The 13,733-nt window shown below is 38.2% G+C and overlaps 1 protein-coding gene across 5 annotated transcripts in view; it reads left to right on the top strand.

Moving 5' to 3' along the window:
* The window catches only part of LOC134211702 (coiled-coil domain-containing protein AGAP005037), a 107,268-nt gene extending 102,095 nt beyond the window's left edge, over positions 1-5,173 (top strand). For 4 of the 5 annotated variants that reach the window (XM_062688846.1, XM_062688844.1, XM_062688845.1 and 1 more), the window contains exons 20-21: positions 570-692; positions 4,206-5,173. In XM_062688846.1, the coding sequence (XP_062544830.1) occupies positions 570-692; positions 4,206-4,946 (864 nt within the window). In that variant the 3' untranslated portion in view covers positions 4,947-5,173. The remainder of the gene's footprint in view (positions 1-569; positions 693-4,205) is intronic. The other variant, XM_062688847.1, reaches the window with a different exon arrangement.
* The last annotated feature ends 8,560 nt before the right edge of the window (positions 5,174-13,733 follow it).

Raw genomic sequence — 13,733 nt, 5'->3', positions numbered from 1 at the left:
CCTTTTCGAACTATTTCCTTATCCGACCTCCAGAGTCCAGACTGTCAGTGGCAGCACTAGCCCAATCTCACCCTCTAGACCCCGTTGACGATATGGTCCAAAAGATTATTTTAACCAAGATTTTAACCAATAAAAATGTGAGGTTTAACAGACATATTAATGTTTCGATAATGATAGCTTATATTTACATTATAACATTTCATACGAATTGGATGTTAATACAAATTCGAAATATCATACGCATTAGATCTCAGTCCTCATAACATCAATTGCATTTAATTTTCGAAGCTTCAAATATCCATGCTGATGATTTCGCCTATTTCATTACTTTCGGTGTTGCATGCAAATATATAATCATTTATAATCAGGTATTTTATCAAAAATTAATTCGACCATACAAATACAACCAAAGATCAGGTGATCTTATTGTTGGTAAATGTTTGAAAAGTATGAATCGGCTAAGTGTATCAACTGCTGTTGAAATGGTCACATTGGTTGTATATGTTTCGACTTATAATATTAATGTAACTGATATTAAAAAGCCCTCATTTCATATTTCATTCCTACAGCCAGTCCCAAGTCCCAGGTTGGGGGCGGTCTCTATCAACGGGGGAATTGCGCCAGAAAACGCCCTCGATGCTCTATTAGATGAACTGCAAACATTCGCCAAACCACCAAATGGAACTAACGAGGTAAACTATGTAAAACATGCATTTGATTTACTTGGCGTACTTTTGTTAACTCATTTTCCTAGCATTATAATGTTACGCACAAATACCCGGAATATTAATGTGCAGCACGTTTTCAGTTCATATACATATCCGTTTAAATTGGCAGAATGTTTTACCAATCTCAGAATGTTTTACCAATGCTTTTGATATAGATGAATTACCTTTTCAATGTCAACATCATTAGCACCTGCTAGTGGCAATGGTAGCCAAGCCACGCGATTAATATTACTGTGAGTAATGAATTTGAGTTGCTGCAGGACAACGAAGCAGACGAATTGAACGACGAAATGCCAACGCTTACACCAAATTGCACCGTCCCCAATACGGCGCGCAAGGAGAAGAAAATTCGTGTACCACCCCCCCCCAGCGAATTCGGGAACTGATGTCTCAGAATAATATTGCGCAGATCGACATGAAATCGACAAGAACGGGTGTTCAGCTTTACTGTTCTGAAGAAGAGGCTTTTCGCAGTTTTATTTTGGCTATAAAACAATCGAACATCCAGTTCCATACCTGTACCCTCGCCTCTGAGCAATTGGTGAAAATTGTTCTATCGGAGCTACCAGTCAGTGGTTGACATCGCCGAACTGGAATCGGAGCTAGCCTCTCTTGGAGTGATCACAACCGAAGTGAATATGTTTTCTAGCAAGGTCATCGGTCTGGAGGAAAGTGCGTTACATTTGCTTCTGTTCATAAAGGGGTCGGTTAAACTCTCGGATCTACAAAAGGTAAAAGCGATCTTTAACATCATAGTGAAATTGCGATACTACGAAAGAAGGCCTACCGATGCTGTTCAATGTCACCGTTGTCACCGATTCGGTCACGGCATGAGGAATTGTAATCTTGTTTCACTTTGCGTTAAATGTGGTGAGAAGCATCCGTCCGTCGAATGCAAACTACCCAAAAAAGCAGATCTAGCAAACTTCGACAGAAACGAAAAACGTGGATCGATAAAGTGTGCTAACTGTAGTGGGCAGCACTACGACAACTATCCTGGCTGCCCCATCCGCAAAAACTATATTGAAAAATTAGTAAAAATGGAACGGCTCGGATCGTCCGGCTCGTATGCACAAGTCTTACATCAGGGCGGTAATAGCAACCTCTTCTCGGTGTATGAATTTCTTGCTATAGCGAGGGAGACATTCGATCGCTTGGCAAACTGTCAAACGAAACAGCAACAACTTCTAGCTCTATTGGAGCTAACAACCAAGTACTTGTCCAATGTCTAATCAACCCAACTTATAATTTGCTAACTGAAATGGACGCATTCACAGTAAGAAAATTGATTTTTTTTTGACACCGCGTAGACGTTGCAGTAGTAAAGAGGCCCGCGCATAGGATATGTTTGCGTTGCGTTTGGCACATTTCCCATGGGAAAACTGTCAAACGCAACGCAAACGTATCCTATGTGCGCGGCTCTTAACTGAAACATGGCTGCAGCAAAAACATGCTTTCTACCATCCTGGTTTCTGCTGCGTTCGTTCCAACCGTAATTCCAACGATGCTGAAAGGCGTATTGATTGCTATTCGAAAAGGTATCAAGTTGGCAGAGTTGTGTATCTCGACAAAGATCATCGAAAGCATAGGCGTTTCTATAAACACTACAAACTGTATTGTACACGTTATCGCCGTATATTTCAATTTCGGCGAGACATCGTCCGCAAACAGCAGCAAGCCCCCGCGTTGTACTATGAAGGTAACATCATTCACGAAGAGTTCAAAAGAGTAGTTCAAATAATGCCGAAGTACAGATGCTACGCGCGTGCCGGTTAGCTCCGTTTCCAATACGAAATCAACGAAAAGTTGGAGTAAACCCAGCTTTCCTAAACATCAACAGTGAAGCTGAAGTTGATGCTGCTATAGACTTTTTAACGATGACTCTTCTGAAGGCAGATTCAATTTCGGTATCGGAAGTTATAGAAATAGAGAAGAATGCGACCAAGTCAGCTTCAAGTAATTTCGCGAAACCTTCCAAACATTAAACGACAAACACTTCATCCTCTGGAAAATATCGAAGGCTTTACGGAAATCTACTAAGTACAGTCCACCCTTACGACAAGGAGATAACATCATTGCTTCCTCATTGGAGAAAGCTCAACTGCTAGATTTGAGTTTCTCACGGTCCCACACCAACTAAATGGCAGACGATCCCGAAACCGTGGCAGCGGTGAACGACTCAGTTACTAACATTGATCAATCCTTCCTGACTGGGGAACAACCTTTGGTTGATTCGTCCGAAGGAGGTAGGTTAGCTTATTCGGCGACACAAATCCAAAAAGATCTTCTGGACAAGACACGCTCCGGAACTGTGTAATAAAGAAACTACCTAGAAAGGTGGACATCTTCATCTCAAAAATATTTTCCGCTTGCATCCGTCTTGGATACCTTCCGACCAATTGGAAACATGCCATAGTAACAGCCGTTCCGAAACCAAACGAAGACTGTACTAAAGCGTCCAACTACAAACCTATAAGTCTTTTGCCTACCTTCAGCAAACTGCTTATTATTCCTGATGCACAGTTTGGATTCAGACAAGGACACTCAACCAACCATCAGCTCGTTCATCTTGTGATGGAAGTACGTAGCAATTTTGCGCTGGGTCGATCTTCAAGTGCTTTTTAATGTTGAGAAAGCCTACGATTCTGTATGGCAAGATGCAATTCGGTCTACAACATCTTCACCGCGGACCTGGCGATGCTTGACGGAGTTAAACATTTTCGTTTTCCTGATAATTTCGGTTTTACTGTGTCAGATTCCGACCCAAACATCGTGCTCTCTAAATTACAAGCAGCCCAAAATGCCATTGAAAATTATCAAAGAAGGTGGAAGATAAAGTCTAACGCGGGGAAAACACAGGCTATATGTTTTACCCAGAAGCGAAGCGTAAACTTCTTCAAAATAAAATCTCCGTATGGGGAAGCCGCATTCGATGGCAAAATGCTTTACCCACTCATCAATCGACGTTCACATCTGAGCATTGAATCGAAACTACTATTCTACAAGACCGTGTTCAAGCCATCATTGCGCTGCTGTTCACCGAAAGAAACTTCAAAAACTATTGAAGATGATGCTGAATTTAGATCCATTCCACTCAACTGAAAATGCCACTTCAACGTGTTCTCCCAAAATTTTGGCTGGGATGCGCCACATCAGCAAACCCTTTCCTAGAGCACTTAAGCTAGTATAATATAATCTTATCTTTCCTCTAGTTATCCATAACACTATTTTGCTATTTCGAAGGTTTTTTCAAAAATATTCTCTTTCTCAATACAAATGATCATAAACGTTTGTAACTTCATCTTCTGAATAATATTAGCTGTTGAAAGGCCTTCCATTCCTCAGCTTTGGTTAACTAAACTATAAACTGCACTGCTAATATTTGAAATAAACTTGATATTTTGGCAATTGCCGTAATTCTTCTTACATCACACTGTAATTAATTATTATTGTTCTATTGCTCTATCAATACTTCAGATACGCCCTGACGATTCTACTTCTGACGACAGCTCGCAAGCATTACAAAGCACAGTGACTACAAAAATGGCTCAAGCACAGCTTTATCCAGATACTATTTCAACCAATGTAGGGTTACGTCGTCTACATTCATACCCAAGCGGATCAGATACGGATACCAGTCCTCCGCAACCAATTCGCCCCATTGGAAAACCACCAGTTCCCGAACGAAACGCCGAACTGTTATCAAAGGTCAACAGTAAGCGAGTGCCACCTCCTCCACCGCCTCGAACTAGCTCTCGTAGCCCGCTCGCCAGTCCCACCAGTCCCAATATGCCACATCAAATGCAACAAATGTCAGACATAGATCAACAAAGTTTAATGGCCGCTGAAAACATGACAAAAGATTCGGGTATGGATTCCAGCAGTGAATCTGTCAGCTCGGACAACTCACAACGACAGCAAGCCCTCGAAATGCGGCATCAAGAATTGTTGAAGAAACAAAAGCAACTTCAAGAACAATATCAACGCCTCCAACAAATGAGCAAAAATAATATCCCACTTGTTACTCCTGATGATAAGAAAAAAATGAGATCTGGTATGAGCGGATCTCTGAAGAATATAGCGGATGAAAATTGTGCTGATGGCATCGAAACATCTAACGGCGGTAATATTGACAAGAACGGTGAACTCAGCAACACAGGCACCGTCAGCAATCTCACGAAGACTACCAATAAGGTCTATGAAACGGATATACTATAACAGCAAGCCAAAGGATGGCAGGAAACTGATGTAGATTTTCTATGATCTAATTTAGACGCTAAACATATTTTTAGACCCTTTGGCAATCGATGCTAAAGTTTTGTTATGTTTTATAATTTTCGATCTATATGTCGAAGATATACAGACGAAAAAAATGAGAGGTGTTACGATTATGTTAAACTTCCTACTTGTGATGTTTTCAATAAATGAGCGTTAATTGCATTAAATATTGATTGTTTTAAAGATTTTCATCATAGATCTATTGTGTTGTGAAAGCCATGATTGCGCCGAGTTTTGTGTATTATTCATATCTCGCGCTTAGTTTCATAGGGGCGTAACTGTATTGATCGATTTCTCTTAATCGATTTTATATTTTGTTAATAACTCAATTGTTTCAAAAGCTACAACCGTGATTATTGATTATGGTGCAAAATACAATCATCCTTTATCACACCAAACCATTAAATCATCGACAAACTAACGCAATTCGGTACAATCCAGCTTTCCACGCTCGGTAATGGCGGCTTGTCGGTGTGTAAAAATCAATCGGTCACTGTACTTTTTGACACTAGCTGGAGGAAAGCTCACTGGCGTTCCTGGATGAGGGGAAGGGAAAAAAGGCCTTTTCGCCGGTGAGTTTTCCTCCAGCTAGTGTCAAAACGTACAGTGACCGATTGATTTTTACACACCGACAAGCCGCCATTACCGTGCATGGAAAGCTGGATAATAAAAAGAAAACATCGACGAAGAGAAATCGATCAATACAGTTACGCCCCTATGAAACGAAGTGCGAGATATTTTTCATTTCATCGACTCAATATATGAATTGCAGCGAATGAACCGGGTTTTATTCGTCAAAAGGCGTAGACGCAGATTAAAATGCGTTTCTTCTGCTAGATTTCGCGCCTCCGTGCTATATTTGTTGCCTTTTGAGTACCATGCGCAAAGATCCAGAAAACTACAACATAAGATTAAAATCCAATACTAATTATTGGAACGATTAATCAAGATCCGGTTATCGTTGAGTGAAAGCTCAAGTATTGCCCTGGGACGGGACTTGCAAAAAGGAAAAAATGTAACTTCAGCTGCTGCCAGTCAACTGCTGTCACGAACTGTCAGGTGCAGCCAGCAGCTTTTTGAGTGAAAGTATTGGTATCCCAAATAAAATATTCCACATCATTTTTGTTTTACGAAGACTTTTTTACTTTAACGAGTAATCCAAACCATCCGTTTAGCTTGTTAATAATCAGTAATAAACCTGTGTTTTGTTCCCGGTATAAAAATCCTTATGAAAATGAATTTACTATAGACTAACGCAAAATGAACTCCGCCAAGATATTATGACGTTTGAGCGGGTCGCATAATGAACGAAAAATGAACTTTTGTTCGAGAAGACGACCCGCTCAAATGTCAAAATCCATCGGGTGAGTGAATTCGATGGACCCCCTGCTAATATTTGTCTATTTCGTGAATTGGATACACTTTTATTGTGCTCAGAAGGGTCCATCTGCGGCTTAGGTGAAACAGTCAAGTAAACAGTTGAAACTCGATGGTCAACCAGTGTTGTCCTACACTCAGTGCGAAAAATTCTGCTCTTTGATTTTACTCCATCTAAGCGATTTTATAATCTTAGCTAAGTAAGTGTAACTAATAAAGGGATATTTGAATTTTCTAAATGTCATGTCAAACTGTCAAAACAATGCACGCCAGAGCCACAGGAGCGCGCGCGCTGAAAATACACTCCAGTGAAAACACTCCAGTGTATTTTCAGCGCGCGCGCTCCTGTGGCACTGGTGTGCATTTTTTCAATAGTTTGACACGGCATTTAGAAAATACAAATATCCCTCTATTAGTTACATCTACTTAGCTAAGATTATAAAATCGTTTAGATGGAGTAAACTCAAAGAGCAGATTTTTTTGCACAGAGTGTAGGACAAAAAGATATTTTAGTTACTAGATAAATATTGTCGCTGTCGTCGCTGCCCGGAACATCTTTTGCTGGCGAGGATAGGGGAGCTAAATGTCAAAGAAGGAAAATCCATACGATTTGACAGGTATGTACCACACATGTTTCGGACAGCAGAACAAAGGGAACCGAAGCGACAATCTTTATCTAGTAACTAAAATATCTTTTGTAGGACAACACTGTGGTCAACTGTGATGAAAAGAAGAACAAGTGTCAAAACAAGAGAAAAGAAGCAGCGTCTTTGCAGGTCTCGTCTCAGGTATTGCCTATAGCCAACGGGGTTTTCTTTTCGCCTGCTCTTAATAGGGAAGTGCCACAATCTGTATAACAAAAAAATATTTTTCTGCTAACTTGAAATGCCTTGTGCTAAATCAGTTTTTATCCAACTCAGCTCAAATTTTCGGAGGACACCCTATTATGTATCTTGTGTGGCAAACTTTAATGCATAGGCTGCGCCCAGGGAACCGAAAATTTTCTTTTTTTATGAAGGTTTACTCACGGGTAGACCTGTGCGCCAGTCATATCATCGGCGGCGGCGGCGTGGTGGTCACTTGCGGTGGTCACGGCGGTGCGCCGTTGACTTTTATCGGCGGCGGCGGTGGCAGCGTGAACCGGCGTGGATGAAAAAGTCAATGGCTAACGCAATTTGATTCACACGGTAGGAATAGCCCGTATAAAAACCGACTTCAGTGGATTAAAATTTCAATATTCTGCGTTTGCCGATCATCAAACAGCACATTCAAAATAGTCAATTGCAGCCGATACTAATCAATACCTGATTTCAAAATGTTATTTGAATTACCACTATTTTGTTACTCTTTGATTTTGATTAATCAAATTTTAACAATAAATCCTGCTACACTTTTTCGTGACCCCTACACACTTAAAATTCTAAGTTTACCAATTGCCGAGAATCCAACAGCCGAGATATTGGTAATAATTTCGACGAATTTCGGTAAAATTTTTACCGAGATTTCGGTAAACTTTACCGAGTAATCGGTAATCGTTACCGAGATCTCGGCAAAAAATCAACTTTGCCGAGTTTCGGCAAAATATTGACGAAATTTCGGTAAAGAAATTACCGAATTTCAGTAAAAAATATTTCTAAGATCTCGGCTGTTGGAATCTCGGCAAAAATTTTGCCGAGCTCTACAAAATAATTTAAGTGTGTAAGTGCTAAGAATTAGATTTCGGAGTCATAGAACAAATAGGTAATAACTTTTTTCAAAAGTCTAACTTTTTTCAAAAGTTATTTCCAATTTAGGATTTAGATACACTCCAGTCGCTTTGATCTCAAAATAACTAAGTTTCAGAAAAAATCTAATATTTTCCTGAAATTTGCCTAAATATGTCAACAAAGCTCTTGGTGGAGTTTCTGAAAGAATTTCTGGAGGAAACTATGATTTTTTTAATTCCTACAGGCATTTTTCAGTAAATTTCATTAGGAATACCTTCGTAAAATCCTATGACAATGTCTGCAGAATTTTTCTATTTTAGAAAGAATAATCCATTCAGATTTTTTTGGGAAATTCCTTTAGTAAAACATAAAATATTCCTGCAGGAATTCATTCGGAAATTTATTAAAGAATGAGCTATTTTCTGACGGAATTCCTAAGAGAATTTTCTAAAGGACTTTCCGAGAAAATTCCTGAAGTAGTGTTGGAAAGTGTAGTAGGAACCTTTTAACAAAATTTTGAGCAAATCCCCAGACATTTCGAAGGAATTCCTAACAGTATTTCCAAAATGCAACAGCGGCTGCTTCCGCATCTTCCTCGATTGCACACCCCAGAGCCAACGTCCTGTTCCAGGTTCTTTTGCTGGTCTTCAAGTTCTTTTGCTGGTCTTCAAGTTCTTTTGCTGGTCTCTCTTCCTGCATACGCACTACATGTCCAACCCACTGTAATCTGCCTTATTTTATCAACCTGCCTATGTCTGCATTTTTGTATACTTGGCTTAACTCGTGGTTCATTCATTCGTCTGCTCCATTTACCATTTTCCACCACGCTGCCAAGTATTGAGCACAGTATTTTCAACTCAAACACTTTGAGAATTTGATAATCTACATCTTTTAACGTCCATGATTCATGGCCATACAGGACGACTGAACGAATCAACGATGTGTACAGAGCTAGTTTTGTCAGTGTCTGTAGGTAGCTTCATGAAGTTACAAAAGAATTTTCTGGAGGAATTTTCAAAGGATTACCCTGAGGAATTCTCTTTTAAATTGCTTAAAGTAGTTTTGGAAGAGTTACTATGGGAATTTCAGGAACAATCATTGTCAAGGAACTTGCTAAGGAATTCCTAGAGGAATTACTAAAACAAATTTCCGAAGGAATATCAAATTGATTTACAAAAAAATTCCAAAGCAAAACTCCGAAGCTGACAGAAATTTCCGAAGTAATCCGTTAATAAATTTCTGAAGGAGTTTTTAGAGATTTTATTTGGAATTTTGAAACAATTTCCTACACACTTATTTTTTTTACCGGGATCTCAGCAAAATGTTGAACTTTTACCGAGAATCGCACAGCCGTGCCCCAGCAAACATGTTTTTTGTCGAGATTTCTGTCAAAATTACTGATAATCAGCAAATAATTTGCCGAAAATCAGCTAACAAACGCTATTTTTGACAGAATATCAGTTATTTATTTTGCTGGCCGTGCTGTGCGGATTTTTGCCGAGCTGCAGAATAAAAACTGAGTGTGTAAGGAACTTCTAAAACATTCTCTGTAGATATTTCAAAAAGAAGGATTTTCAGAAGGTATATCCGAATTTTTGAACGAAGTCTTGACGGAATGTCCAAAGGAATTTTCGGAGATATCTAAGACTGTCCGAAGTTTCTTCAGGAGTTACTTAAAAAAAAAACCTGCAGGGACTTCTACGGATAATCCTTCAGGAACTTGTTCAGGAATTCTTAAGAAAATTTCGTCCTAGAACTTTTCAAGGAATTCCAAAAGAGTTCTTAGAAGAAATTCTTGATGAATTTTCGGGGGAACACCTTAACGATTTTCCCTACGTTTTCTTAAACAAATTTCTGAAGGAACTTTTTCCGAACTAGTTCCTGAGAGAAATTTCAGAATATAGCTGAAAGAATTTTCGAAAGACTTTCTGGAATTCGTTTCCGGAGGAGTTTTTGTAGAACTTCTTGAGGTAATATCCGAAGGAATTCCTGGACGAATCTCCATAGGATTTTTTGGAGAATTACAAAAAAAAAATCCTGGAGAAATCTAGGAATTACTTCAGAAATACCAGTAGGCATTTCCTCTGAAATTCTATTAGATTTTTTTTCATAAATTCCTTTGAGAATTCCTCCGGAAATTCCTTCAAATATTCCTTCAAATATTCCTTCAGAAATTCCTTAAGGGGTTGTCCATAAACCACTTAGACTCTTGAGGAGGAGGGGGTTCAAAAAATTCTACGTCAGTCTACGAAGGGGGGTAGGGGTATACGAAAAGTCTACGTAGACTCTTTTTATTTATTTTTATTTTTTTACTAAAATATCTTTTGATTTTCGGCAGGAACTTCTTTAGAAACTACAAGGGATTCTTTAGAATTTCCACGGGTAATTATGTCGCACTTCGAAGAAAAATTATTTAGAATTTACAAAGGAAGCATTTTGGAATATCCAAGAAGAAGTCTTAGGAATTTCCAAAAGGCATTCTTTGGAACTTGTAAGGGGAATTCTCCGAAATTTCCGTGAGAAATTCTTCAGAATTTCCACTGAAGATTTTCTGGGAAGTCCCCGGGAATTTTTTCTTAATTTCTGAAATTCTTGGAATTTTCGCGAAAAATTCTTTGGACATACATTTAAGCGAAATTCTTCGAAATTTAACGGCAAATTCTTCGGCAGTTCTAATGAAAATTCTTTGGAATTATCGATGGAAAAAGAAATTGTTGAAAACTTTAAGGAGAAATTATTTGAATTTCCCACCAAAAACTCTTTGAGTTTTCACAAAAAGTATTTGTAATTTTCATGAAAATTTATTCTATTTTTTACGATAAACTCAACATAAATTTAACTGAAATCCTCCATAATTTCCACCGAAAATTATCTGGAAAACTCTTTGGAGTGTCCATAGGATTTTTTTTTTATTTTCTTCAGGAAATTGCTCCTACTTTGCAAGAGAAATGTCAAAATATCGTAGGAAACCTTTAGCATGGTTTCAACGGGAAATAATTCAAAATTTTCACGGAAAATTACTCGAAATTTTAACGGGAAAACTTTTGGAATTGCGATTTCAACGGAATGGAATTTTCAAGAAAAATATCGGAATTATCACGGAGACTTCTTTAGCGTATTACCTGGAAACTTTGAAGGTTATTAGTCGGGAAATTCTACGGAATTTCTACGACAAACTTTTTGGAATGTAGACTTGACGTTCTCGGAATTTCAACTCGAAATTTTTCGAAATTCTGAAAATTCTTGGGTTTTCTACAAATTTGAACCGGCATGAAGAACTATAATTCAGATGCGTGACAGATTTTAAGCAGTGGCGCGCCTATGCAAGTGCCGGTGGCGCACACCACTAGGAGAAATCAAATCCAACAGAAATTAAATTAATTGGCTTCGAGATTTGGTTTCAGGAGCTATGGACAGAGGATTGAGTTTGATTTCGTTTTGATATTGTTGTTGGTATTGATATTGAGTTGGATTTTGTTCAGTTTGATTTTGTTAGGTTTGAAATTCGAATTTTAATGTAGTGTTTACAATGGATTTGAAAATGGATTTGTATATCTGAATTACTGAAAACGTGGTTGATTTCCAATTTTTTTCCAATCACATATGACATTTTGTTAAATTTGAAAAAGTCTACGTAGGCTTCAAGGGAGTGAGGGAGGGGTTTTGGAAAGATCTATTAGAGGGAAGGAGGGGGGGTGGCTTTGAAAATGTGAAAATTCGACCTACGTGGTTTGTGGGAAGTTGTTTAGAAATACTTTCAAAATCTCTTAAAGTAGTTCAAACGGGAATTATTTTCGAAAATCCATTCAGGCTCTCTTTTAAAAATGCCTTCGGAAATACATTTAGAAATTCCTGCACAAAACCCTCCAGAAATTTCTTCAAAAACTTTTCCGAAAATTCATTTAAGTGCTCCTCAAAAAAATTTCCTTGAATAATCTAAAAAACTCCACCAAGAATTCCTTTGGATATTTCACCAGGGATTTCTTTAAAAGTTTCTTCGAAAAGCCTTCGGGATTCCTTCTTAGATTTCTTCCAGGAATCCATTGAAAATTAATTAGATAATGAAATAGTTTTCGGTGGAGTTGCTAATTGAGTTTTTGAAAAAATAAAACAAATAAATTAAACAACTAACACTGAAAAAATCCGAAGGTATTACTGGAAGAATTTCGTAAAGAACCCATGAAGTAAGTTCTGGAAGAATTGTCGGAGAATGTTTTAAAGGAATTGCTGGAAGAAGTTCTGAAGAAATTCCTTATGAAAATTTGGAAGAAATCCCTTATGCAATCTTTGGAAGAATTTATTTGAAGAATTCAAATAATAATTGCCGAAGAAATTCATGAGGAGGTATTCTTTTAAAAAATTGAAGAGTTGCTAAACAGTTTTTGAAGAAACTCCAAATGGAATTTCTTGAGAAATTTATTAAGAAATATCCGGAGGAATCGCTAATAAAAATTTCGGAGGAATTCCTTAACGATTTTCCCAAGGAATTCTTAACAACATTTTCGTAGAAATTACTGAGACAATTTTTTGTATGCATTCCATAAGGAATTTCCTGAAGAAATTCGTGAAGGATTTTCTGAAGAAATCCGCAATGGAAAGAATTTTCGGAGAAATTTTGTAAGACATTTCCGGAAGAATACATAAAGTAATTTTCCAAGGTTTTTTATTGAAGCTTTTCGGAGGAATATCTGGAGGACTTTACTAGGAAATATACCAAGTGTTTTTGGCGCTTTGGGGATGTTTTCAAACCTTCACAAAAGCTTATGTGCCACAACAAACATAATTTGTGAGTCACCTACAGGCAGTGTTGTCTTACACTCTGTGCAAGAAATTCTGCTCTTTGATTTTACTCCATCTAAACGATGGATATTTAGTAAATTCAAATAGCCTTCTATAAGTTGCACTTACTTAGTAAAGATTGTAAAATCGTTTGGATGAAGTAAAATCAAAGGGCAGAATTTTTTGTACAGGGTGTAGACTGCCTACAGATTTAGGTGCCCGACTGAATGAGGCTTTGGCTTAAACGAATTCCAAAGACCATTTCAACATTTTTTGTATTATTCTACTTAGTAGATTAAATCTATTAGATACAGCCTAATTCAAATTCACAACTAATCAACCAACCAATTCATTATCCAATGTTTGTCACCACACTGTCTCAGAGGCACCATCACTTGAGGTAGATTTGAAATTCAATTCTGACGAGTTCCACCTCAACAACATTCTAACAACTAACTAACAACAACAATCATAACACGAGTTTAGTACTATTCCAATCAATTCCACCACGTTGTATTGTCTTACAAATACGTATTTCGTCTCTGTAAGGCCATCTTCAGTGTCTCTTATTTTACTCGACTCGACTCAAGTTAATTGATTTTTTTTATTACGATCAGTCATCGGCGTGGCAAAATTATGATTGGCGGCGCGCCGACCCAAAATCGCCGGCGGCGTGAGTAAAACCACCGGCGGCGGCGGCGCACAGGTCTACACGGGACTCTGAATAGAGTAGAAACCTCTGCACCAGGCCTTTGATGATACCGTAGCATAATTCCTTTCGAAACAGTTTGCCAGCCGTACACGGAACATGTCGTCCTAGAAGACGCTGTTGCAACTGAATCAGATGGAATTACGTTCATAAATA

The sequence above is a fragment of the Armigeres subalbatus genome, chromosome 2, assembly GCF_024139115.2.
Source record: "Armigeres subalbatus isolate Guangzhou_Male chromosome 2, GZ_Asu_2, whole genome shotgun sequence".
NCBI lineage: Eukaryota > Metazoa > Arthropoda > Insecta > Diptera > Culicidae > Armigeres > Armigeres subalbatus.
This window is presented reverse-complemented; position numbering and strand designations above follow the sequence as displayed.